Source organism: Cnephaeus nilssonii (genome assembly GCF_951640355.1).
Source record: "Cnephaeus nilssonii genome assembly, chromosome: 11".
Lineage (NCBI taxonomy): Eukaryota > Metazoa > Chordata > Mammalia > Chiroptera > Vespertilionidae > Cnephaeus > Cnephaeus nilssonii.
The window spans coordinates 29848569-29876508 of record NC_137082.1 but is presented as its reverse complement, the minus strand read 5'-3'; the positions used below and the strand labels follow the sequence as shown (position 1 = coordinate 29876508).

General features: G+C 42.1%; 1 protein-coding gene across 3 annotated transcripts in view; it reads left to right on the top strand.

The window, feature by feature from the left end:
• The first annotated feature begins 75 nt into the window (after positions 1-75).
• Positions 76-27940, top strand: part of PANK2 (pantothenate kinase 2) — a 38815-nt gene continuing 10950 nt past the window's right edge. Inside the window, exons 1-3 of one of the 3 annotated variants that reach the window (XM_079783515.1) lie at positions 76-182; positions 16738-17090; positions 27155-27408. In XM_079783515.1, the coding sequence (XP_079639641.1) occupies positions 16983-17090; positions 27155-27408 (362 nt within the window). In that variant the 5' untranslated portion in view covers positions 76-182; positions 16738-16982. Of the gene's footprint in view, positions 183-13813; positions 17091-17165; positions 26791-27154; positions 27409-27940 lie in introns of those variants that run through there. The other 2 variants (XM_079783516.1, XM_079783514.1) reach the window with 2 other exon arrangements.

Sequence of the window (27940 nt, the reverse complement as noted above, 5' to 3'; positions counted from 1 at the left end):
CGACACGGCTCCTACAGCGGCGCTCCCTCGGTTTCCCGCCAGCGCCTGGAAAGCTTGAGGAAGAAGCGGCCGCGTAAGTGCCCGGCGGGGCGCCCTCGCGGCTCGCCCTGCCCCCTTCCGGCACGGCCGCCGTTTTTCCCGCGCGGTCGCGCGGGGACAGTGCCCCCGCCCGGTGGTCCCAGGTTGGTGCGTGGGCAGATGGAGGGTTGGAGGCCTGGGGGCCTCGCAAACGCCGGGGCTTCGGGGTTCGGCCCTCGGGGCGCGGTACGTGCTGGTCGGAGTGGAGGGCTCTTTCCCAGACCCTCCTCCCTCTTAGTTCCTTGGGCATTCCTTGACCGAGGGTCGTATGATTTTATCTCGGAGAAGGCTTCTTTTGACTCATTTCCACTGCCTCCCCTCCCCCCAAATCCTGTCTGTCTGCTGTGGATTTTCAAAGAGCTGCTCGCCAAGACGTTAAGTCTTTTTTGTCTGGAAATTTCGCGCTTAATGGAAAATGCTTAATTGACCCTTGAGTTGCTGCAAGGCTAAAACTGGATTCCGTGTTCTGTGTAATAAGGTTTGGCTGTTTTTTTCCCCCGTGAGAATTCGGGTCATCTTTCACCCAGTTATCTTCTCTCTATTCTTTACATCTATTTGCCGATATTCACAGCTCAGGACTGGAGCATTCTGGGCATTAAGGCTTTTTTTGTTTTGAGGGATTCTAATCTTCCCGAAGCTCGCCTTTGGGAGTTGCACACGCTCTTCCCAGAGAATCGTTTTCTCCATTTTATTATTCGTTTCTTTTCCCTGTGTTCAGATCCAGCCCAAATATTATCTCCCCATGATACATCTTCAATTCAGGCCGTCTGTCTAGCACCGTTGATGCAGTTGAAAGTATCCACTGTCCTGATACTCTAATGTGAGCATTACAATGTAGTAGCATTTTACATATGGTTAGACTTTTTTCTTACTGTTGTAGCCAAATTCCTGTTTCAGGAAATCAGCTTGTTTCAAATGCAGATGATGACAATGAAAGTGGCAGGATGAGTGAGGTTTTTATTGGATGGTCTTGTACCTTGGTCCAACCACCCAGTTGATTTACTTTCAACTTAATATGATTTGGATGAGTAAATGTAGCCCTATTTTGCTATGAAGAGTTTGGGGGAGTTTTCACTTATTTTGTCTTTTCCTATCCTCTTAAAGAGATTTGGAAAACATCTGCTCTCAACCTACACAATTTTTAGAGTCAATTTACCTGGTTTGTGTTTTGAGGAACACCTGATTTTTAAGCAGTGTAAAACATTCGATCCTTAATGGTTTTGTGTATCATTGGATATGGATGCAAATTCCAGAGATCCAGCAAATAAGAATCATAGCCATATAGCTAGCTGTTTGTGGCCATTGGCCACAAGGATTCTAAATAAGTATTTTTTGAGTGTTGCATGGGTCAGGCACTCTAAAAACTTTATTTTTTAATTAAAAAAACTTTCAGACACTCTTCTGAGAGTTTTAATAACTCAGTAGCCCTTACAACTCTGAGGTAGGTGGTAGTATTCCATTTTACAGATGAGAAAACGGGGTCCCAATTATCTGGTGTCAAATGGCTAGTGAACAGAACTCTAAACTCAGGTATTTTAGCTTCATAGCATCTTTTCTTGACCTCCATGATCTACAGATTGTTTATGTTCTAGTAGCTATTTCTTCATTACTCTAAGAGCAAGCATAATCATGATCTTTTGTGTTCAAGGTTTTCTTACTTGAGGTGAAAGTTTCTAGTTACAGCGTACTTCCAAATTTTGAGCATAAAAAATGACCAGGGGAATTAAAAATGCAGATTCCCTTTTTTGAATCCAAATCTGGAGAGGGTTCTAAGAAGCTCCTATCATTCAGAAACAGGTCACTCAAAGTCCACTCTGAAAAACAATGGTTTAGTAGACAGTATTGGGGGTGGGGTAGCATTATATAAGGTGGTTTTGAAACTTCTTTTTTAGGAACTAAGACAAATATTCATGTTGTAGGATTTATTTTTTTTTTGTTGTTGTCTACCGTTTGGTGCCGTCAGGTAGAGACCTGCTGAAGAAATAAAGTATTGTTCTTCCTCCCATTTGCTCTTTCTGTACTATGCCAGGATGCATCTGTTAGAGGGAGAGGCAGCGTGTCAGACTGCTGAACCCTCCAAGAATATACAGTTGATTCTGGAACAACACGGGCTTGAACTGCATGGTCCACTTACATGAGGATTTTTTTAAATAAATACTTGTACTGTTTTCCATCTGCAGATGCAGAGGGCTGACTTGTGTATGCATTGATCTGTGCCATTTTATACAGGGGACTTAAGCATTCTCACATTTTGGTAACTGGAGGGGGAGATCTTGGAACCACTCCCCCTTAGATATTGTGGGACAACTTAAGTTTTTGAGGAGTCAAGTTATATGGATTTTTGATTGCATGGGGGTCAGCACCACCCCCCCCCCCCCCCATAACCCCCATGTTGTTCTAGAGGCAACCTTGGCCTGGCTGGTGTGGCTCAGTTGGTTGAGTGTTGTCCTGTGCACCAAAAGGTCACCAGTTTGATTCCCACATTCGGGATGTGGGTTTAATGCCTGGTTGGGGCGCATGTGGGAGGCAGCTGGTTGATGTTTCTCACATCAATGTCTTCTGTCTCTCAATCTCTTTCTAAAATTAATAAAAACATTTTTTAAAAAAGAATCAACCTTATTTTGGTCTTAACTTTTGAGAAAATACAATAAAGACTAAATCTGTATTTATTATTGGGAGAGTTGGGTATGAGGGGATGCCACTTTTCTTTTCAGGTTAGCAAACCTTGTTCTGACGTTATTACACTAGTCTAAAGGTAGAATACTACTTGTCATTTGAAACTAGAAGGAGCTATTCAGTTTATCTTAGAAATTCTTGTGGGCTCTGGTTATAGTCATGTTCTGCCACACATGTTCCCTAGAGGAGTGTGGTTCCCAAAACTGTCCTCATCCCAGACTTAACACATCACAGTCATTAGGGTGAGGCTAGGCATGTATATGTCTAAGAAGTTCTTTATTTTATTTTTGAATAGTTGTGTGTGTGTGTGTGTGTGTGTGTGTGTGTGTTTTAGAGAGAGAGGAAGGGAAAGGGAGTGAGAAACACTGATGTGAGAGTGAAACATCCATTGACTGCCTCCTGTACGTCCCCTACCTGAGATTGAGCCTGAAACCTGGGCATGTGTCCTGACTAGGAATTGAACTGGCAACCTTTTGGCACAGGACGATGCCCAACTAACTGAGCCACACTGGCCAGGGCTCTAAGAAGTTCTTCAAAAGTTTTAAATTAGGTGGAGTATGTATTTTAGGATTGAGAGAAATACCAAATAAAGATTGGTTTAAAATGATGGAAACAAAGATGCTAATGATGGTAACACAGTGCTTAGTTGTTGATGTTAGAAACTATGCCAAATATTTTATAAACATCTCATTTAGGTCTCACAATTATCCTGTGAGGTAAGTATTTTTTCTAATTTCTAGATAAGGAAGTAGGCTCGGTAAAATTGTCCCTTTGTCAAAGGGCATCCAGTGAGTTAGTAAGGGAGGTGTGTTTTGGTTCTAGGTGTCTGAATTCAGACCCAGTATTCTTGACTTACCCCATTTTGGAATGTGATTTAATCCAGAGCAGTGGTCTGATATGAAATCACTCAGAAGTTTAAAAAAACTCTTAATATGCATCTTTTAATTTTTAAAATTTTAATGAGGTATGACTACATTACAGTAAAGTGCAATATTGACAAATGTATATACTCATGTAATAGGAGAACATTTTAATCAAAGGCCCCAGTTATGAAGGAGATGTGAGAACCTGGGATTAGAGTGTTCCATAGCAGTGTGGGGATGAGCTGGCTCTTTCAAGGTGACTCCCAAGCATGTTGTAGTTGTCCTTTGGACTTAACTGATTTGGGGCTCATTCCAATTATAGAATATCCTTAACCTCCATTAGTTTAGAAAATAAAGCTTTTTTTTGTAGCTTGACAATTTTAAACTAGAAAATGGATTGCTTTTCCTTGGCTTTGGGAAAGCATCAATGTTGGCAGAATGGAACTGGTGCTGGGTCCTGGGGAGACGGTCCTTTATCAGATGCAGTGTTCCGTTTTCAGTTGGGTAGTTAGGAAGGGCTGCCCAATAGAAGCTAGGGAAAAGGTTAAATATCTGTTGCTTTGTAGCCCATTTTTGAGAGACAAATGGGAGAGGGTGCTTTTTGGCTTACTAACTTTAAATGAAATCGAAGTAAACATGACCCCTCTTTTAGATATATAACATATACAAAGTTGCCCTCTTAGCGCAGTAGGCAGCGCGTCAGTCTCATAGATATATAACATATACAAAACATTAACTAGGGCCTAAAAATAGTCCCATTATGCAACTGCATAAAATAAAATGATACCGTTTGTTATTTAAGGGACCTTATGTATGAATCATGCATTTAGATAATACAGTTACTCAGTGTTGGCATCCCAGACTTCTGTTTATCTGGGGGAACCATAAGCAAGAAGAGATATATGCTGTTAAAAGTAATTGCTTAGGCCTGGCTGGTTTGGCTTAATGGTTAGATCATGGGCTCTCGGACTGAAGGGTCTTGGGTTTGATTTTGGTCAAGGGCACATACCTGGCTCAATCCCTACCCCAGTGGGGCTCCTGCAACCAATTGATGTGTCTGTCTCACACCCATGTGTCTGTCTCCTCCTCCCTTCCAGTCTCTAAAAATCAATGGAGAAAATATCCTTGGAAGAGGATTAACAACAACAATAAAAAGTACTTGCTTAAAAACATTTTGAAAGGAAAGACAAGAAACAAGATAGTAGGACCTTAATAATGTAGTAGAAAGAATGACTATCTTGTCATTTAAAAGATCAGTGATGTTCCTTGGGCTTAAGTTTATAACAGCATTTTTTAGGTTCATAACTTGGGGAATCTTTATGTCTAGGTACTTTTCTTTCTCAGTTTATGTCAGTGAGAATGACTAGGATGTGAAAAATCCCCTTTTTAAAATAATGGCTTAAGTTTTGCTGTCTAAAAAGGAAAGTCATTGCCCTGGCTGGTGTGGTGTGGCACAGTTGGTTGAGCATCCTCCCCTGTAACAAAAGGTCTCTGGTTAGATTCCTGGTTGGGGCACATGCCTGGGTTTCTGGCTTAATTCCCAGTTGGTGGCATATAGGAGGTAGCCAATTGATATTTTTCTCTCTTTCTCTCCCTCTCCCTCTCTCACTAAAAAATCAATTAAAAAACATTTGAAAGTGAAAGTCATCTTGCAGTTTTCAGTTGTCTATTAGGTTTTGTGTGTTTATATTTTCTAAATGTAACATTTATTATTGAGCTTGCTGATTTTATAGCATAGTATTTTGTAAGTATCTAGCCCCTGAGTTAAAACTATTTTGTGAATAAGAATAACTGTTGTATCTTTTTTATTAATTAATTTTATTGACTTAGAAAGGGAGAAAGAGAGAGACAGACATCAGTGTGAGAGAGATACATCAATCAGTTGTCTCCTGTATGTGCCCTGACCAGGGATTGAACCTAGTTATGTGTCCAGACTGGGAATCGAACCTGTGACCTTCTGATGTACAGGACGACCCTCCAACCAACTGAGCCATACTGGCCAGGGCAAAATACAGTTTTTTGTTTTTTTAACTTCATGATTTTAGAGAGAAAATAGATTTGTTTCACTTATTTATGCATTCATTGGTTGATTCTTGTACATGCCCTGACTAGGGATCGAACCTGCAACCTTGGCGTATTGGGAATGATGCTCTAACCAACTGAGCTACCTGGCCAGGGCCTAAGATAATATCTTTCAATGTGAGGACAATGATTGCTGTGTAGACCAGCCTAGGGTTTGGGTTCACAATATCTTAACCATATGTTGGAAATTTGAGAACATTTTTATAGATTATATATTTCCCATTGGAAAGCTTAGCAGTTGTTGGGACCTATTATGAGAGATTGGTACTGAAGATGGTTTTACATAAATAATCTGTGAGGGAGAGTTTAAATTCTTTCTAGAAATGTGTCCTGTGTCAAGTATAGATTGTCTAGACTGAGTATTTTGGAGGTCTTAATATCAGGAGGTCTTAATATCCAAAGGGCTGCAAGCAGATGAAAATATCAGTGAAAATTAATGGAAGGACTCACTAACTAGATATAGGTGTTCTCGGTGAGATATGAGGAATGTGATGGTATAGCAAGAATTGCTTTTTCTTTGATTTTTCCATTCAGAAGCACATACTATTTTGAATAAGTATTCATTATATATAGTATATAGTATACGTGGTAGTCTCACAGTGAATGATAGGAATCTAAGCCCCTTTAGATAGGCTAGATGCCTATAAATAACAGAATTGTATGGCCTGAGACTATTCCCTTAGCTATTATCAGGGAGTATATGTCTAGTTGACCTCCCATGCCTCTCAGTGCCTTATTTCTTGGATTAGTAAAGGCTTTGATCAGGAGTACAGAGAAAAATCCAGAAACCATTAAAGGCTATATACCAAAGAGATGAACTGAGCTACTCTTGTTGCTTCTAATATTTCCTTATATGTTGTTAATTTTTATTTAAAGTATGTGAGTTTTGCCCTAACTGGTTTGCTCAGTGGATAGAGCATCAGCCTGCAGACTCAAGGGTCCCAGGTTCAATTCTGGTCAAGGGCATGTACCTTGGATGCAGGCACATCCCCAGTAGGGGGTGTGCAGGAGGCATCTGATTGATGTTTCTTTCTCATCGCTGTTTCTAACTCTCTTTCCCTCTGTAAAAAAATCAATAAAATATATTAAAAAAAATAAAGTATGTGAGTTTTATTAAACTGCTTTTTAATAGTATTTTCTTATTAACCTAAGAATATGTGTTCTGTGCTCTTAAGTTGGTATAGTTACCTTTGAAAAGATACTTGTTAAAGGATTTAGGAAATCTTGGTTTTGAGTCCCACCTCTATCTTTCCTTGACTGACCTTGAGCTCTTTTGCACCTTTATTTATTTATTTATTTTTAAAATATACTTTATTGATTACAGAGAGGAAGGGAGAGGGATAGTCAGAAACATCGATCAGCTGCCTCCTGCACACTCCCCACTGGGTATGTGCCCGCAACCAAGGTACATGCCCTTGACCAGAATCGAACCTGGGATCCTTGAGTTCGCAGGCCGACGCTCTATCCACTGAGCCAAACCGGTCAGGGCTATTTATTTATTTTTAAAAATATATTTTTATTGATTTCAGAACCTAAGGGAGAGGGAGAGAGAGAGAGAGATAGAAAACATCAGTGATGAGAGAGAATCATTGATTGGCTGCCTCCTGCACGCACCCTGCTGGGGATAGAGCCCGCAACCCAGGCATGTGCCCTGACTGGGAATTCAACTGTGACCTCCTTGTTCATAGGCCAATGCTCAAATCACTGAGCCACGCTGTCTGGGCTTGCACTTTAGTTTCTTTCTTTTTTTTAAAATATATTTTATTGATTTTTTACAGAGAGGAAGGGAGAGGGTAGAGAGTTAGAAACATTGATGAGAGAGAAACATCGATCAGCTGCCTCCTGCACCCCCCCCCCCCCCCCCCGGGAATGTGCCCGCTACCAAGGCACATGCCCTTGACCGGAATCGAACCTGGGACCCTTCAGTCCGCAGGCCGACGCTCTATCCACTGAGCCAAACCGGTTTCGGCCACTTTAGTTTCTGAAGCTATAAAGTGGGATTATCATAGTACTTAATTTGATAGTCATTGTAAACATTAAGTGAGTTTATGTAATAAAGTCCTAATAGTGTTTGGCTGCTAATAGATGATTACTTAATAGCTATGTATTAATGTTTCATTAATCTAATGAAACAGGCAGGAATAAGGCTTGGCTTCGTTTGCTTTAGGCATTACAAAATCTTCCATTGATTTGAGATACATGTCCAAATCTTCAGATTCCATTCCTGTTGATGTGAATGTTTGTTGGTGGAGTGCTGTGCCTCTTTACTATCGGTTAGGTTGGCATTATCCTAAAGTTGGTGGTCAAAGAATAGCACTACTAGTAGGGAAATGGGAATTGGAACTTCTTGCTTCAATTACAGTCAAACCTCAGTTCTGGAAGTCTCCTATCTCTCGATCAGTTCGGTTCTTGAGCAAGTTTCACTGAAAAAATATTTGTTGTGGAACAAAACTTCAGTTTTAGACCTGACAACCCTTTCATGCCAATACCTCAGCAGGACAAAAAAGCATCTCAGGCAACAAAGGAGAGAATGCTTTTGTTGCTGGTGAAATCATTAGCACAATTTTAAAACATACAGAGACCATCAAGAGTGCTAATGTTGCTAAGGGTGTGAAAGTGCTCACAAGACAACAACCACAGGCAATTGAACAGGTAGAAAAATTGTTGATTTGGATAAACAAAAAGCAGTTAGCTTGTGACAGCATTTGAGAGGCAGTGATATATGAAAAATTCTTTAAGGCTAGTAGGGGGTGGTTTGATCAATTTAAGAAAAGTATTTGTTTATAGATTAAACTACATTAGACTTGTACTGTATACAAAAAAAGGTTAAAACGGAATCATTTGGGGGTCTGGAATGGATTAATTCAATTTACATTATTTTTAATGGGAAAAAATGATTCGGTTTTCTAACAAATAACTTCTCAAACAGCCTTCCAGAATAAAGTAAGTTCAAGAACTGAGGTTCCACTGTATATCCAGCACTGTTGCTTTGTTAAGAGTGAGAAAACTTTTTGTTCTTCTAGGTGCCAGGGATAGATAGACTTTGTGTGATTCTTGCCAGGTTGGGTTAAGTCTTGTTGCTAGGAATAGAATTTTTGTTGGTCTAAAAAAAATTCAGGACTCTCCCTAGGAATGAGTTAGAATGATTGCTGAGGAGTCATCCACAGTGTTCTGTTTAGAATTTCATTGACACAATTATTAGATTAATTTGTGAAAAATTGAATGTTTAATAATGTTTAATTTTCCTTCCTGGAACAGGATACATCTTCTCACTGCTATGTCTTACAGCACACCATTTTAATAGCTATTGTATATATTTAGTATTAAATTTATTTCTAAACATTTTATGGCTTTTGTTGTGCATGACATTTTTATGTCATTTTCTTTTTTTTAAAGATTTTTCTTTCTTTTCCTTATTTATTTATTTTTAATATTTTTTTAATGTTTAAAATATTACATATATTAGTACATATATCTCCTCCCCCCCCCCCATTGACCTTCCCCCAGTCCTCCTACCCCCTGTCACATGCCCTCATCCCACTCCCCCAGTGTCTTGTGTCCATTGGTGTACTTATATGCTTGCATACAAGTCGTTTGGTTAATCTGTTTTTCTCCCTCCCCAACACTCCCCAGCCTTCCTGCTGTAATTTGACAGTCTGTTCGGTGCTTTACTGCCTCTGTATCTATCTATCTTTTTATTCATCAGGTTATAATGTTCTTTATTTTCCATAAATGAGTGAGATCATGTGGTATTTTTCTTTCACTGACTGGCTTATTTCACTTAAAATAATGCTTTCCAGGTCCATCCATGCTGCTGCAAATGGTAAAAATTCCTTCTTTTTTATAGCAGCGTAGTATTCCATTGTGTAGATGTACCATAGTTTTCTAATCCACTCATCTGCTGATGGGCATTTAGGCTGTTTGCAAATCTTAGCTATTATAAATTGTGCTGCTATGAACATAGGGGTGCATATATCCTTTCTGATTGGCGTTTCTAGTTTCTTGGTATATAATCCTAGAAGTGGGATTACTGGGTCAAATGGGAGCTCCATTTTTAGTTTTTTGAGGAAACTCCATACTGTTCTCCACAGTGGCTGCATCAGTCTGCATTCCCACCAGCAGTGCACGAGGGTTCCTTTTTCTCCGCATCCTCGCCAGCACTTGTCGTTTGTTTGTTGATTTTTCTCCTCAGCCCTTCCAGGGCGCCTGTCTCTGGAGTCCCCCAGTTCCCTCAGTCCCCCAGCCGCCCTGGGCCAGCCCGAGGCGCCTCAGATGGCGGCTGCCCAGAAGCTCCTAAAAGTTTTCATGGAAACCATTAGGGCCTGGTGATTTTTTATTGTTTTGTTTGGGTGTTATATCTTTGCAGTGCTTTTGATTTCTGTGTTTCCCACCTTATTTTAAGCCACATTTTGTACTGTTTTTTTTTCTAGCTAATTTTGTTTCAGTTTACATTTTAAACTTACTGTTCTAAAGTTGTATATAAACTTATTTGGATAATCTGTTATGTATTCTTTCATCTTTTAAAAAATATTTTGTATTGATTTCAGAGAGGAAGGGAGAAGGAGAGATAGAAACATCAATGATGAGAGAGAATCATTGATCGGCTGCCTCCTGCACGCCCCCTACTGGGGATTGAGCCTGCAATCTGGGCATGTGCCTTGACCAGAATTGAACCCAGGAACCTTCAGTCCGAAGGTTGCTGTTGTATCCACTGAGTCAAACCAACTAGGAATCATCTTTTTAAAAATTTTAATTAAAAAAAAATTATATATATTTCCAATCTGGGACCCCTTGAGGGATGTCCGTCAGCCGGTTTAGACCCGATCCCACCGATGGGATCGAGCCTAAATGGGCAGTCGCATCCCTCTCACAATCCAGGACTGCTGGCTCCCAACTGCTCACCTGCCTGCTTGCCTGATTGCCCCCTAACCACTCCCCTGCCAGCCTGGTCACCCCCAACTGCCCTCCCCTGCAGCTCTGGTCCCCCCCAACTGCCCTCCCCTGCAGGCCTGGGTCCCCCCCAACTGTCCTCCACTGCAGGCCTGGTTCCCCCCAACTGTCCTCCTCTGCCAGCCCGGTCACCCATAACTGCCCTCCCCTGCTTGCCTGATTGCCCACAACTGCCCTCCCCTGCCGGCCATCTTGTGGCTGCCATCTTGTGTCCACATGGGGGCGGCCATTTTTGACCACATGGGGGCGGCCATCTAGTGTGTTGGAGTGATGGTCAATTTGTATATTACCTCTTTATTTTCTGCTTTCCACGTTTCTAAGCCCCCTCGTTCCGCACTCCAGCGCAGCAAACCCTGATTGCTGGGCGCACCTCCACAAGGAAGTCACTCCCACTCTCCGACACGAAGGCCGAGAGTCCAGCCTCTCCCCGCAGGTGTCTGGGTCTCCCGCGCGTCCCCAGAAGCTGGATTTCAGGGTGATGGGGAGCTAATCTCCCCTAGGGTTGGGAAAAAAGCCGCACGACCTTTCCCCCGCCACCAGCCCGACCCACGCGCCTCCGCACCTTATCCCCTCCGAGTTCGCTCTTTCCTCTTCCCTCTTAGCTGTAAATCCACCATTCAGCCAGCTCTCCTGTGGTTCTGGGTGGCAGACGCTCTGTCCTCCAGTTGTATTTTTGAAATGGCTGTGCGCGGCGAAGTTCCTTTGTTTAACTTTGCTGCCTTCTTGGTTCTCCTCTCTCAAAATGGCTAAAGGACTTGAATGTAAGATGGGAAGTCCTAAAAATCCTCTAAGTCGTTGTTGGCGGTCTCCGGGGCCCCGAGGATCTCACTGGGTAGCTCGGCCAGGTCGGTGACGCGGATGGGCCCGTCCTGCAGAAAGATGGTCTCTTCCTTCACCGAGAGCCACTGCTCCGAGTCTGCGGCCGCTGCCACAGCAGCTGCCGCGGCCGCCCACGAGCTCATGGCCCCGGCTGAGGTGCTGACTGAGAGGAGCAGCCGCCCGGCCTGGGGAGACGCGAGCAGGAGTCGCCGCGCTCACCAGTCCATCTTTTAGTTGTATTTCCGAAACTGCCATGCGAGGAACAGATCAGCCGTTCACCTCCGCCGCCATCTTGGCTCCTCCTCTCTGTATATTACCTCTTTATTATATAGGATAGGATTTTTAAAGGAAAAGCTATATCTTCTCTTTTTTTTTTCTTGGTATATTTACTATAAAGTCTGTTTTGATGGCTGTTTGAAAACTTGATTTTATTGATCAGTCCTTGTGTGGCTTTGTTCATGGCGAAGATATTTTTTCTAATTTCATTTACAACTTGCTTTTATCTTTAATAACTTCCTTCTGTTTATTTTGGCTCTGTTTGGTCTGCTTATTCTTTTTCTAGCATTTCAAATTGCATGTGACATTCCCTTTTCAAATTGTATGCAACATTTCCTTTTATTCAGGCTTTTCTTGTTTTTGAATACATTCGATAACATTTAAGGCTAGAAGTTTGAGTATCATCTTGGGTAAATCATATTGTTTTTGATGTAGAGTGATCTCATTGTTACTCATTTAAAAATATGTAGTGTTTTGATTTTCTCTTTAATCTCAGTTAATAATAGTGGATTTTAAAATTTCTAGGTGGATACATTTCTTTGTTGGATTAATTTCTCATTTTGAGGTATTATGGAAAGTAAATGCAGTTTGTTTTTGTTCTTTAGAATTTGAGGTTCTTAGTGCAGTTAATTTTTGTCAATGTTTTATGGGTATTTGAAAGGAAAGTATATTTGTTTTTTTGATACAGTTATATTTGTTTAATAAATCATATCACCTTATTAGCTGTGATAGTCAAATCCTCTGTACAGCTTTATTTGTGTGTGTGCAAATTTCTGAGACTTGTGTCATTCTCACACTGATTTGTAGATTTGTCTATTTCTCCTTGTTTTTAATAGATATATTTTAAAAAATATATTTTTATTGATTTTTCAGAGAGCAAGGGAGAGAGCCTCCTGCATGCCCCACACTGGGGATCAAGCCTGCAACCGGGGCATGTGCCCTTGACTGGAATCGAATCCGGGACCCTTCAGTCCGCAGGCTGACACTCTATCCATTGAGCCAAACCAGCTAGGGCACCCTTGTTTTTACTTTTATTTATTTATTTTTATTTTTATTAAAAAAAAATATTTTACTGATTTTTTACAGAGAGGAAGGGAGAGGGGTAGAGAGTTAGAAACATCGGTCAGCTGCCTCTTGCACACCCCCTACTGGGGATGTGCCCACAACCAAGGTACATGCCCCTGACCAGAATCGAACCTGGGACCCTTCAGTCTGCAGGCCGATGCTCTATCCACTGAGCCAAACCAGTTAGGGCCACGCTTGTTTTTAATATTTTTTGAAGTATGGTAGGATCATGCTAATTAATTTTTTATGCAGTGACATAATTCCTTGTTGTCCCCTTTCAATGCTTTTTGTTTGAATTCTGTTTAGTCTCCTAGTATTGTATTTGTTTGCTATTAACATTTGCTTGATACAGTGGAGTAGCATTGTCCAAGCATTTATTTTGCTTATCCAAATTCAACTATATATAAATGTGGCAGATCAGTTAAATAAGTAGTGTCAGTGATTTCTACCCACTGATTTGGTTAATGATATATATATTTCCTAGTGAACATAGGGATGAGAGTTGTGAATCTTATTCTCTTGGTAGGTCACCTTTCATCTTGGAGCCGTACCTTTCATCTTGTGAGCGTAGGCCCTATTAAATGCAGTGCTGGTCTTGAAACATAGGTTTGACTTTGACAGTACCATGGTTTCTACATGTAAGTCAACTGCTCTATCAGACTTCAGTGAGGTGCTTAGGATTTTGATAGGACTACTTTTGACTGAAAGCCGTTTTTATCTTAAAGCATCCATCCAACTCTTCCTTATTATGGGACTCCATTGTGGGTATTTTACCATTTATTCATCTTTTTTACCTGTATAATCTTGTTTTAGATGTATCTTTTAAAGTAAGCATATAATTGAATTCCCTCTTCAATCTGAAAGAGAAATGTGACCTATTTGTGATTACTGACATGTTTGCATTCATTCCCATCGTTTAAATTTTTGTGTTTATCATATTTTTATTTATTTTTGAACTGATTTTTTCCTACTTATTTGAAGGTCATATGTTCCTTTTTCTTCTTCTGGATGGTTTAATGCATTTAAGCCATCACTTTTTTTTTCCCTAAAATATGTTTTTATTGACTTCAGAGAGGAAGGGAGAGGGAGAGAGAGACAGAAATATCAATGATGAGAGTGAACATGGATCGGCTGCCCCCTGCACACCTCCAGTGGGGGGACCGAGCCTGCAACCCGGGCATGTGCCCCGACCGGATCAAACCCAGGACACTTCAGTCCGCAGGCCGACACTCTATCCACTGGGCCAAACAGGCCAGGGCCCATCACTTCTTTATTGTTTAAAATTAATGAGAATCCATATCTTCCTTTCCCTAAAAAGACATAACTGCTGCTTGCTTTCACTTCACTCTGTTTCTCTTCCCTCTTCTACTTCCTGTGTTGAAATCATGTAAGCATTTTAGTTCCAGATTACTTATTTTTCTAAAAGTTAGCATGTATTGCTTCTTATTTTATTTTATTGATTTCAGAGAGGGAGCGATAGAAACATCAACGATGAGAGAATCATTGATCAGCTGCCTCCTGAATGCCTCCTACTGGGGATGGAGCCTGCAACCTGGGCATGTGCCTTGACCAGGAATTGAACTGTGATCAATGTTCAACCATTGAGCCAAGCTGGCTGGGCTTTATTGCTTCTCTTGCTTATCATTATACTTTATAGGTCATAGATGCTTTTAAGATTATATTGGAGTGTATTTTCCTCATTATTTCAGAAAAGGTCTTTGGGTAGCAAATGTTGAGCTCCTTTATGTGTGAAAGTGTGTTTTGCACTGCCACTTGAAAGCTTGTCTGGATATGAGTTCCAAAATCTTTTTCCTTTCACTTTGAAGCTATTGCTCCATTGTCTTCTAGTCTGTGTTGCTGATGAAGTCTAATTTCACCCTTAATGTGATTTATGTATCTTTGTAGGAATTCACTTTCTTTCCTTTGGAAATTTTTAGGATTTCCTGAAATTTCAGTACGTGTCTAAGTCTCTCCTTTCTCCACTAATTGACTCTATTTAACACTTAGTGGATCTTTCAACCTGATGATTAGAGTCCTTCCTCCTCTAAATTCCCCAGAAAATTTCTAGAACTCATATAAAATAGATGTTGGACTCTGGTTCTATATTCTGTATATCTATCTTACCTTCATACTCAAGAGGCATTTTGGAAGAATTTCTGTTTTCTATTTTTTCCTATGCCTATTTTGTTGCTGAATGTACTTGTTCAGCCTTATTTTGGAAATACATTTTTCTCCTTTTTTGTAAACATGTCTTTATTGTGGCATTATAATTACTTAAAGTAAACTACATTCATTACAAGTGTACAGTTCCATGCATTTTGACAGATATATACACCCATGAAGCTGCCTCCTGCGCACCCTGTGCTGGGGATTGAGCCTGCAACCTGGTTCATAGGTCAGTGCTCAACCACTGAGCCACGCTGGCCAGGCAATTTCTCCTTTTTTAAAATGGTGGCTTACTCAGTTTTCATGGATGAGATCTCATTTACCACGGTGATATTTATGATTCTCAAGTCTCCTGTTTATTCTTGCAACTCTTTCTTCAGCTGTTTAGCTTCTTGTTTTTTTGTGGTGTTGATTTCCCTTTTGGTGATTCTAGTTTGTAAAGTGTTATCTCTGGTGTGAGGATTGCTATTTTCCTGTCAGAGGATGCAGTGTCTGTTTACCAGTTTGTCAGATTGGACTGTAGGGGAGAGATGGGACATATGGCCAGAATTGGACACCTATTTTTTCTGGTAATAGCAGCTACTTGGATGCTGTCTTAAATCTTGGGCTCAAGTGCCTGTGCTATCGCCTCTGTTGGCTGGAAGAAGGGGGAGAAGGGGAGTAGTTCTCAGTAGAGGGACGTGGCTAGCCTGTCCAGTTGTGCCACATTTCGCCACCAGATCACTCATGACTGCACCAGAGCTCCTGTTTTCCCATGACAGTCACCCCATCTATAGCTTGGGTGGAACACCCCATGCTCTCCACACCTTCATAGCTGTTGCCAGTTATTATAGCATTCCTCTGTTTTTAAAAAAATACGTATTTCGATTGATTTTAGAGAGAGAGGAAAGGGGAGGGAGAGAGAGAGATAGAAATATCAATATCAACATCGATTGGCTGCTTCCTGGGCATGAGCCCTGTCAGGTCCAATTGAACCTGGACCTCCTGGTATATGGGTTGACGCTCATCCACTGAGCCACACAGCATTCCTCTTTGGAGGTTTCTGGACAGTTACTGCCTTTATCAACCTAGTTCTACTGATAGTATCACTTCTTGTTTCCAGAATTATTTTAGAAAAAAATATATCAATAAGTCATATCTTTAGTTATGTCTGGGGTTTAAAGTGGGAAGGGAAGTCATGTATATCTGCAGTCCATCTTGATCCAATCTCTTAAGGCCATTATTTTTGGACAGTTTTTTTTTAGTAACATATTAATTTTGAAACATCTGTTTCACTGAAGTCCATTGAAACCTCTTAAGGACAGTAGGTTTTGAGAGAAATTGAACGTGGAGCTTATTAGTTTGAGTACTAAGCCAGAGCTCCGAAAACTTCCAACATTTCTTCTCTAAGCCAAGGGGCAGGATGAAGATATTTATTCTCAATCTTTTTAAAAAATGTTTTTTACTGATTTCAGAGAAGAAGGGAGCGGAAAATAGAAACATCAATGATGAGAGAGAATCATTGATCAACTGTCTCCTGCACGCCCCTACCAGGGACTGAGTCTGCAACCTGGGCATGTGCCCCGACCAGGAATTGAACCGTAACCTCCTGGTTCATAGGTCGATGCTCAACCACTGAACCACACTGGCCAGGCCCCCCAAAGCCTTTTTGTTTATATATTCCTGGGAAACCTCAGGGTATGAAATAAGTTTCGAATCTAGTAAGTGTAAAGTTGGTTTTCATGAAAAAGCTGTTCTGACTTTTTTTTTCTTCCCCATTTAGTTTTTCCATGGTTTGGCTTGGATATTGGCGGAACCCTAGTCAAGCTGGTTTATTTTGAACCCAAAGACATCACTGCTGAAGAAGAAGAGGAAGAAGTGGAAAGTCTTAAAAGCATTCGGAAGTACCTGACCTCCAATGTGGCTTATGGGTCCACGGGTATTAGGGACGTGCACCTGGAGCTGAAGGACCTGACTCTGTGTGGACGCAAAGGCAATCTGCACTTTATACGCTTTCCCACTCATGACATGCCTGCTTTTATTCAAATGGGCAGAGATAAAAACTTCTCAAGTCTCCACACTGTCTTTTGTGCCACTGGAGGTGGAGCGTACAAATTTGAGCAGGATTTTCTCACAGTATGCATTTTTTTAGCTTATATACAATTTATGGGAATCTGATTGTTTAAAATAATACCAGTAGCAAGGGGTGGAATCATTTCCATCCCTAATGGAACGTGAATATTCTTTTCAAATTAAGATTAAATATAAATTAATGATAGGAGTTAGTAATCTAGAGATTTTGTTGTATAGTTTACTTTTTGCACAATTCAGGTGAAATGATGAGAATCAGAACCACTAAAAACAGCATTTAAAAATTTTTTTAGTATAAAAAATAGTGACACTGATAAGCAGAGTAGGCAATTAAATAGGAGGAACAACATCATTAAATCTTTTTTATTTTTTTAAAGATCTTTTTAATTTTTAGAGAGAGAGGAAGTGAGAAGGAGAGAGAGAAAGAAACATCGGCTGCCTCCTGCACACCCCCTTCTGGGAATCGAGCTCGCAACCTGGGCATGTGCCCTGACCAGGCATTGAACTGGCAACCTTTTAGTGCATGGAATGACACCCAACCAACTGAGCCACACCAGCCAAGACAAGGTCATTAAATCTTGAACATTGAGCCTCACCGGCGTGGCCCAGTGGTTGAGCATCAACCTATGAACCTGGAGGTTGTAGGCTGGATCCCCAGTAGGGGGTGTGCAGGAGGCAGCTGCCCGCCCTCCCTCCCTCTCTCTGAAATCAGTAAAAATAAAAAAATAAAAACTTGAACACTGAGATTGAAAAACAATTTTAAAAAAGTAATGTCATTTCATGTCATAAAATTATTTCCAATCTCTTTTTCCTTTAGTTTTTCTTGTCCCCTTAATTGTTTCTTGGTAAGTTTACTTCAAAAAGCAAAAAACCTAGGAATTTACAAATAAGAACAAAAAAAGCAAAAAGCCAAGGAACTCTGTTTCAAAGTGGTGATTTTCAGGTCTCAAAACTAGTTGGAGATGGTTTACAGCATAGCCTTCTCTCTCTCCCCAAATGCCTTCTGCTGTGGTCTGCGCAGCACACTTGTTAACAGGAATCTGGACACTAGGGGAGTGGCATTGGGCACTTGATTTTGTTTTCATTTAGTGAACACAGTGTGCAAAACCTTGGGCTAGGTCCTTTGAAAGTGGATGTGGTTGTAGGTGAGAGAATTGATAAGTGAACTGACCAAGACTCTGATCTTTAGATTTAAAATATCTGCAGTGACCATGTTTTTAATGCCACCAATGAGAATATTATTCTAGAGATTCTGCCTTTATTTATGTCAGTGTACATTTCTTTTTCCCTCTGTGTGTCACTGTATGATTTATGACCTTGTTCTCTTTTTTGTCCTCTATCTCCTGACTTTCTCCCATGACTGATCATAATCATATAGAATTGAATTTAAAAAATGAATTTTTAAACAAGGTTTTATATTCTTTGTTTGAATTTCCCTTGGTTGTTGGTTTTTAGTGGTTTCTTTTTCACCTGTGAGTAGGGGAAAGTAGCAGGAGGAGAGAAGGTTCCCCTTTGTGGAAGGATCATAACTGATGGGTAAAGGAGAAAACCTCTCTATTTCAGGACCCTGCAGAGATGCCCTTTGGAACATATTTGAAAACTGTTCAGGCTATTAACCAGAGGTTCAGTGTTGTATGGTAACTCCAAGGAGAGCGCGCAAAGTAGATTTTATTGTTTGTTTGTTAATTCTCACCTGAGTATATTTTTTCCATTGTTTTTTAGAGAGAGTGGAAGGGAGGGAGGAAGGGAGAGGGAGAGAGAGAAACCTTGATGTGAAAGACACACATCGATTGGTTGCCTCCCACATGTGTCCCAACCAAGGCTGGGGATAGAACCTGCAATCCAGGAATGTGCCCTGGATGGGGAATTGAACCTGTGACCCTTCAGTTCATGGGCTGATGCTCTAAAACCACTGTGCAATACTGGCCAGGGCAAAGTAGATTTTAGATCTTAGGAATTTCTTAGGCTGTTGGCGTTTCTCATTTGTATGTATCAGCACTGTCCTTGAAAAGTATGAAAATGAAATGCTTACAATATTCTTTTGTACATTAGGCCTGACTAATCCTAATATATAAAAACCCTGGGTCCATCATGACTGGAGGCTCGACCAACCAGAAGTCAGTCCTGCAGTCCGTGCTGGGTTGCCGTGGTTATGTCAGCAGGCGCAGTGACCCAGCACTGACTGCTGAGGGGGCTGCGAATCAGGCCTGGAGAGAGGCCTGAAGAGAGAAGCAGGATCTGATCTGTAGCCTCTGTGGCAGCTGTTGATCAGCACTTGACTCTCTCTTTCTCTCTGGGCCTGGCCAGCAGCCACTACTCCATTTCTCTCCAGGCCTCCACTGGGGCTGCTGATCAGCCCCGCCTTTCTGATCAGTCCCTGTTGATAGGCCCAGAGACACTGACTGGCATAGAAACCAACCAATCAGAACCAAATCTGGGTGAAATGTGAGGAGCCAATGGCTGCCTAGGAGGCGAGCTTTTGAGGCTGACTGGCATAGAAACTGACCAATCAGAATCAAATCTGGGTCAAATGAGGAGCCAATGGCTGCCTAGGAGGCTGAGCTTTTGACGCTGACTGGCATAGAAACTGACCAATCAGAACCAAATTGGCCGGCAGGGGAGGGAAGTTGGGGGCCATCAGGCTGGCAGGGGAGCAGTTAGGTGTTAATCAGGCTGGCAGGGGAGCGGTTAGGGGGTGATCAGGTTGGCAGGCAAAAGTGGTTAGGGGCAATCAGGCAGGCAGGCAGGCAGGCGAGTGGTTAGGAGCCAGCAGTCCTGGATTGTGAGAGGGATGTCTGATGGCCAGTTTAAGGGATCGGGCCTAAACCGGCAGTCAGACATCCCCTGAGTGGTCCCAGATTGGAGAGGGTGCAGACTGGGCTGAGGGGACCCCTCCCCCCCCCCCCCCCCCCAGTGCATGAATTTTGTGCACTGGGCCTCTAGTATTTAATAAGCCACAGTAAATAGTTTAAAAATTTTTTTACATCATTTTTTAATTTTTCAATTACAGTTGACATACATTATATTACTTTCAGGTGTATACTTGAAATGATTGACATTGCATAATTATGTGTCTTGGTGTGGTCCTCTTTGGATTCCTTTTGTTTGGGGTTCTCTGTGCTTCCTGGACTTGTAAGTCTATTTCTTTCACCAGGTGGGGAAAGTTTTCTGTCATTATTTCTTCAAATAGGTTTTCAGTATCTTGCTCTCTCTCTTCTCTGGCACCCCCATAATTCGGATGTTGGTACGCTTGAAGTTGTCCCAGAGGCTCCTTACACTATCTTCATATTTTTGGATTCTTTTTTCTTTTCCGGTTGGGTGTTTTTTGCTTCTTTGTATTTCAAATCTTTGACTTGATTCTTGCGATCCTCTAGTCTGCTGTTGGATCTCTGTATATTATTTTTTATTTCAGTCAGTGTATGCTTAATTTCTAGTTGGTCCTTTTTCATATCCTCAAGGGTCTCGCTAAATTTATCGGCCTTTTCTAGAAAATTCTTGAAAAACCTTATAACCGTGTTTTTTGAACTATATATACAGTCATTTATTTTCCTCCATTTCTTTCATTTGTGACCTGTTTCTTTGTCTCTGCATTTTGGCTGCTTCCCTGAGTTGATAGAGTGGCTTTGTGTGCTAGGTGTCCTATAGGGCCCAGTGGCTCAGCCTCCCCAGTTACGTGAGGTGGACACTCCTGGTGCACCCTTTTGTGGGCTGTGTGCACAGTCTTGTTGTAGTTAAGCCTTGATTGTTGTTGGTATCACTGGGATGAATTGACCTCCAGGCCAATTGGCTGTGAGGATCAGCTGTGTCTACGCTGGGAGAACTTCTGTGCTGGAGACACCCTTATGAGACAAGACTTGCAAAAGCCTCTGTGCTCAGCTTGGATGGGGCGGAGTCTCAGGGCAGAGCAGACAGCAATGGCTTTCCGTCAGCCCTGCCCTAATAGGCCCCTGTGTCTCAGTGTCCTGTGGTAATCGCTGCAAGCACCTCTGAGAGAAAGCCGCCCTCGAGTTTTGCCCGCTGCCAGACAGTCCAGTTTCTCCCCGAATGAGTCTGGGTCCCCAGAGTCTCGCTTGGAACTGGAGTTCAGAGCCGTCGGGAGCTTTTGTCTCCCTCCCGCTTGAGAAAGCCAGCCGCATACTCAGTTGCCAGCCTTCTCCGCGTGCCCCTCGGTACTTCTGCCTTCGGCAGTTCCTCTGAATCTCAGTGTGCTTTTCTCTTTCTTGACAGTCCAGTTTCTCCCCAATGAGTCTGGGTCCCCAGAGTCTCGCCCGGAACTGGAGTTCAGAGCCATCGGGAGCTTTTGTCTCCCTTCAGGTTGAGAAAGTCTGCTGCGTACTCAGTTGCCAGCCCTCTCCGCGCGTGCGCCTCTGTACCTCTGTCTTCTGCAGCTCCTATAAGTCTCAGTGCTTTTCTCTTTCCATCTAGTTGTAGAATTTCCACTCAGCCAGCCTTCCTGTGGTTCTGGATGGTATCCGTTTTGTCTTTTAGTTGTAGTTTTGAAATTGTTGTGCGAGGCAGCAGTTTAGGTGTTTACCTATGCCACCATCTTGGTTTCTATCCCCAATTTGTACTTCTTAATCCTTCACCTTTTTCACCCATGCCCCCACCCCCCACCCATCTAGCAACCATCAAAATGTTCTCTGTATCTATGAGTCTGTTTCTGTTCTGCTTGTTCATTTATTTTGTCTTTCACATTCAATTGTTGATAGGTATTTATTGCCATTCTGTTGTTCATATTTTTAATCTTTTTCTTCTTATTTTTAAAGAAGACCCTTTAACATTTCATGTAATACTGGTTTGGTGGTGATGAACTCCTTTGGCCTTTTTTTTTTTTTTTTTTTAATTTTTTAAAAATATGGAACGCTTCACGAATTTGCGTGTCATCCTTGCGCAGGGGCCATGCTAATCTTCTCTGTATCGTTCCAATTTTAGTGTATGTGCTGCCGAAGCGAGCACCCTTGGCCTTTTCTTGTCTGGGAAGCTCTTTGTCCTTCAATTCTAAATGATAGCTTTGCTGTGTAGAGTAATCTTGGTTGTAGGTCCTTGCTTTTTATCACTTTGAATATTTCTTGCTATCCCTTCTGGCCTGTGAAGTTTTTTTTGAGAAATCAGCTGTCAGTATTATGGGAGCTCCCTGTAGACAATGTAGGCAACTAATTGCTTTTCTCTTGCTGCTTTTTTTGAAAAAATATTTTTGTTGATTTCAGAGAGGAAGGGAGGGGGAGAGGGAGAGAAACATCAATGATGAGAGAGAATCATTGATCGGCTGCCTCCTGTGTGACCCACACTGGGAATCGAGCCTGCAATCCAGGCATGTGCCCTGACATGGAATCGAACCGTTATCCCCTGGTTCATAGTCTGACAGTCAACCACTGAGCCACACTGGGTAGGCTCTTGCTGCTGTTAAGATTCTCTGTTTGTCTGCAATCCTCTTTTTAAATCCTCACCTGAGGATGTTTTTCCATTGATTTTTAGAGAGTGGAAGAGAGAGGGAAAGACAGAAATATCAATGTGACATAGAAATATCAAACATATCGATCAATTGCCTCCTGCACGAGCCCTAACCAGAGCCTGGACCAGGGAAGAGCTTGCAGCTGAGGTACATGCCCTTAACCGGAATCGAACCTGGGCCCCTTTGGTCTGCAGGCCGATGGACACTCTATCCACTGAGCCAAACTGGCTAGGGCTGTCTTTAATCTTTTGTATTTTAATTATGATGTGGCTTGATGTGGGTCTCTTTGGGTTCTTCTTGTTTGGGACTCTGGTTTCCTGGACTTGTATGTCTATTTCCTTCCCCAAGTTAGGAAAGTTTTCTGTCATTTTTTTAACATATGATTTCAATTCCCTGCTCTCTCTCTCCTTCTTCTGGCATCCCTTTGATGTGAATGTTGGTACGCTTAAAGTTGTCCCAAAGGTTCCTTATACTGTCTTCATTTTTTGGATTCTTTTTTCTTTTTACTTTCTCATATTGGGTATTTTTGCTTTCTTATATTCCAAATTAGTGATTTATTGTTGGCTTCATCTACTTTACTGTTAATTCCCTGTAAATTATTCTTCATTTCAGTTAGTGTATCCTTCATTTCTATTTATTTATTTATATTTTTTATTGATTTCAGAGAGGAAGGAAGAGGGAGAGAGAGATTGAAATATCAATGATGAGAAACATTGATCAGCTGCCTCCTGCACGCTTTCTACTGGGGACCGAGCCTGCAACCCAGGCATGTGCCCTTGACTGGAATCCAACCTGGGACCCTTCAGCCCCCAGGCCGACACTCTAGCCACTGAGCCAAACCAGCCAGGGCAGTTTATTCTTCATTTCTGACTAGTCCTTTTTTATGCTGTTCTCACTAAGTTTATTGAGCATCTTTATAACCAGTGTTTTGAACTCTGCATCTAGTAGATTGCTTGTCTTCATTTTATTTAGTTCTTTTTCTAGAGTTTTATTCTGTTCTTTCACTTGGGACTTTGGCACAGCCTCCCTTTCACTCAAGCTGGGCACCGAGGTGTGCGCCTTTTATGGGCTGAGTACACCCTCCTCTTGTTGATTGATGTTGGCATGTCATGGGAGGTGTTTACTCCCAGGCCAATCATCTGCAAGGACTGACCACGACCACTGACCACCGTGGAGGAACAGCTGTGCAGGGGCCTGCTCCACAGAGCAGGACTTACTTCAGCAGGGCTCTGGTACTTGCTGAGTCCACCCCTTGAGTGTATTGCTTATGGAGTTGGGTGGTGGTGATCCTTTGACATGTTCTGAAGCTGGGTGCCCTGGCTCTAAGTCTTCCCAGGAGCTGCAGGCCAAGGTCAGCTGCCACTTGTGTTTTGTGTAGGGCCACCTGGCATGAGCTATGAAGCAATCTGCAGATAGCTGCTGCTTGTGCTGGGCTTGGAGGTACCCAGGCAAGGCCAAGAGGGAACCAAATTGAGCTGCTGCTAGTACTAGGCTGGGGTTCTCACTGAGGTCTGATGCTGCTTTATTGAGAGATTTTAGGAAAATCTGAAGCATGAGCTAAGACAGGCCATTCGTATGAAAAAGCCACTGGAAACAGCTTAGGTGGTTTGGCAAGTTGGGTGGATGGGGGAATCTCAGGGAATTACCAAGGTGGGGTAAACAGTGTGAGCCAGGTTGATAGAGTTTCATATATGGTGCCCTTTTGCTGGTTCTGGGAGAAGGGCTCTTCAAAGGAACAGTGGCCTTGACCAGCACTTCTGTCTAGGAGAAAACTGCTCGCTCCCAGTTTTTACCCTGATGCCAGACAATTCACTTTTCCCCTATATGTCTCTCGTGCCTTTTAAGCTGCTGCCCCCGTACTGGAGCTTAGAGGGAGTGGGTCCAAGGAAGTCCATGCATGGACCTTTTAAGAGGAACTGCCTGGGCTCTGGCAGCCCTCCACCTCCCTCAGCCTCAATCCCCGCTGGTTTTTACAGCCTGAAGTTATGGGGACTTACCTTCCTTGTACTGAAACTTAGGGCTGGAGGAATGGTGTGGGACTGGGATCCCTTGCTCCTTGGGCGGGGGAGGGCGGGAGTAGGGGAGGCTCTGCAGTGGAGATAGCTGTCCCAATTTTTATCTGTTACACATGGGTGCACGGCCAGCCAGTTCTGAGTCTCTGCCTTTCCGTCCAGTCTCTCTGTGGCTTCTTTAATTCCCTAGTTGTATGACTTCCATTCAGCCTGATTTCAGGTAGTTCTGAATGATGGTTGCTCTGTAGTTTAGTTGTAATTTTGATATCCTTGTGGGAGGAGACGAGTACTGCATTTACCTACACCACTATCTTGACAGGTTGTCAAAGCTTAATCTCTGAAACAGTTTTAAAATATTGAATTTACCCTTTGAAAAAAAAGTGAGTCCGATTTCCTCACATTGAGTTTGCATGTTGGTGCAAAACTTATATTTAGTAACTTTAGTTAATGAAATGACTTATACATTGTTATCTTTCTATCAATTAGGCTGGGATTCATTGGGAATAATAGCACAGTGGGATACTTCAGGATTCTAATAGGTCACCGGTGTAAAATGACAGTGTAAGCCCAGCTGGTGTGGCTTAGTTGGTTGAATGTCTTCCCATGCGCCAGGAGGTCACTGATTTGATTCCCGGGCAGGGCATATGCCTGGGATTCGGGCTCGATCCCCAGTAGGGATTGTGCATGAGGCAGTGGATGGATGTTTCTCTCTCTCATCAATGTTTCTCTCTCTCCCTCTCCCTTCATCTGTCTGAAATCAATAAAAACAGTAAAAAAAAATTTACTTACCTAAGGAAGATGCTAGTGCTTGAGATTCAATTGTTAGGAAGTCGATATTTAAATTTGTCTTGGCAGGAAGGGCTTGAGCAGATGAAACAAGGATAGTGATGAACAATTCAAGGGCCTGGGTTTGGTTAGAGGAGTACCTTAATACATATTTTTTCCTTTTAATCTTCACCTGGGTATATGCTTATTGATTGTATTTAATTAATTTTTAAAATGTCTATTGCGTTTATTTAAAAAATAATATATATTTGTATTGATTTCAGCGAGGAAGGGAGAGGGAGAGAGATAGAAATATCAATGATGAGAGAGAATCACTGATTGGCTGTCTCCTGTATGCCCCACACTGAGTATGTGCCCCGACCAGTAATCAAACCATGACTTGGTTCATAGGTTGACGCTCAACCACTGAGCCATGCAGACTGGACATCTTTATGGATTTTAGAGAGAGAGAGAGAGGAAGTCGGGGAGAGAGAGAGAAATAACATTGAGCCCTAGCTGGTTTTGCTCAATGAATAGAACGTTGGCCTGTGGACTGAAGGGTCCCGGGTTCCATTCTGGTCAAGGGTATGTACCTCTGTTGTAGGCTCCCAGCCCTGGTCAGGGGCATGTGGGAGGCAACCAATCGATGTGTCTCTCAAATCGGTGTTTGTCTCTCCCTCTCCCTTCCACTCTTTCTAAAAATTTAATGGGAGAAATATCCTCCAGTGAGGATTAAAAAAACACACATTGATCGGCTGCCTCCTGTATATACTCCAGCTGGGAACCGAACCTGCAACCTGGGCCTATGCCCTGACTGGGAATCCAACCACCGGTCTTCTGTTGCATGGGACGACACTCAACCAACTGAGCTACACTGACTAGGGCTGCTGTTGATTATAGAGAGAGAGGAAAGGAGGGAGAGAGAGAAAAACATTGATGTGAGAGAGAAACATCCATTGGTTGCCTCCAAGGAATCAACCCCACAAACTAGGTATCATGCCCTAACCAGGAATTGAACCCATAACTTTTTTTTTTTAGCATATATTTTTAAATTGATTTCAGAGAGGAGGGGAGAGGGAGAGAGAGATAGAAACATCAATGATGAAAGAGAATCATTGATCGGCTGCTTTCTGCAAGCCTCACATTGGGGATTGAGCCCACAATCCGGGCATAGGCCCTGACTGGGAATCAGACTGTGACCTCCTGGTTCATAGGTTGATGCTCAACCATTGAGCCATACCGGCTGTGCTTAATCATTTATTTATTTATTATTTAAGTGAAATGAAGTTGTTAGTAAAGTTTTAAATTCTGATTCTGCTAAAATTTCCCTGTCCTCCAGAGTCTGTAATTCATTTAGATAGTGAAAAATCTTACTTTCTAATTGGCCACTTGCAGCCTTTTGGCTTTAGGTTATTGATAATAACCTGTGGCCTACTTTGTTACTGCTCCATAGCTTTGAAGATGGTCTTTTGGAAGGCAGATGTCAGTCGCTGTGTCTCCCGCCAAGTGTCACCAGGTGCTTGCATCACTTAGATTTTGGGGGGGGGGGGCTGCTTTCTGATAGGGCTATGACCTTGGCTATGCTCCTGCTTCATGCCTGTGAGCAGACATCTTGTTTTCTGGTTGGATGTGGGCACATTGCTCCAGCTCCTGCAGTGGTTTGTGGGTAGAGTGTATTTGGGTCTGTGGAAGCAGGAGTCTGTCTTATCAGTCCATCCCTGTTTGTTGTCTCCAGCTATGTTCTGTAAAGCATGCACAAATATTACACATCCTTGAGTGCTTTTGTGATTTGTTTAATATAAATGGGATGCCTTATTAAATGGAGTTTTTATTTCTGTTTGGCTTGTTAAAAAGCCTGAAAACATTTTATTTTATTACAGATAGGTGATCTTCAGCTTTGCAAACTTGATGAACTAGATTGCTTAATAAAAGGAATTTTATACATTGATTCAGTTGGATTCAATGGACGGTCACAGTGCTATTACTTTGAAAACCCTGCTGATTCTGAAAAATGTCAGAAGTTACCGTTTGATTTGAAAAATCCATACCCTCTGCTTCTGGTGAACATTGGCTCTGGGGTTAGCATCTTAGCAGTATATTCCAAAGATAATTACAAGCGCGTCACTGGTACCAGGTAGGTCTTTTATATTCTTGATATCATATGGCTTAACATTTGAGTTTTTAGGTATTGCATGTAAGTATACCTTTAAGAATCTGTTAAAATTATGTAAAAAATAAAACTTTTTCTGGGATTATGCAAACAAATGTTATTTCTCTTTGAAAATTCTGATTTCATGACCTACTTTTCTTTAATCTGTATTGCTCCACGTTTCTTAAAATGTCTCATCAGCAGACTCATTAAGCCTGTAGTCCCTGCCCTCAGATAGTGTAGGGTGTGCATATACCATAAAGTAAGCAGAGCTCAGTGGAGTCTATAAAGAGAAGGCAAGGCAAGATCCTAGGTTTTGTACAAGTGTATAAACACACACGTGCTCGGGTGCGCGGCCTGAGGATGACGTGAGATTTAGAAGTTGAGATATTGAGCAATAGAAAAATGATTGGGGGAGGGTGGTCTGAAAATGGAGAATTAGGTGGCAGATGGGAAAGGAATTCACTTTAAGGATTAGAGATCACTTAAAGAAAAACTAGGAGGTGGGAATGGGTAA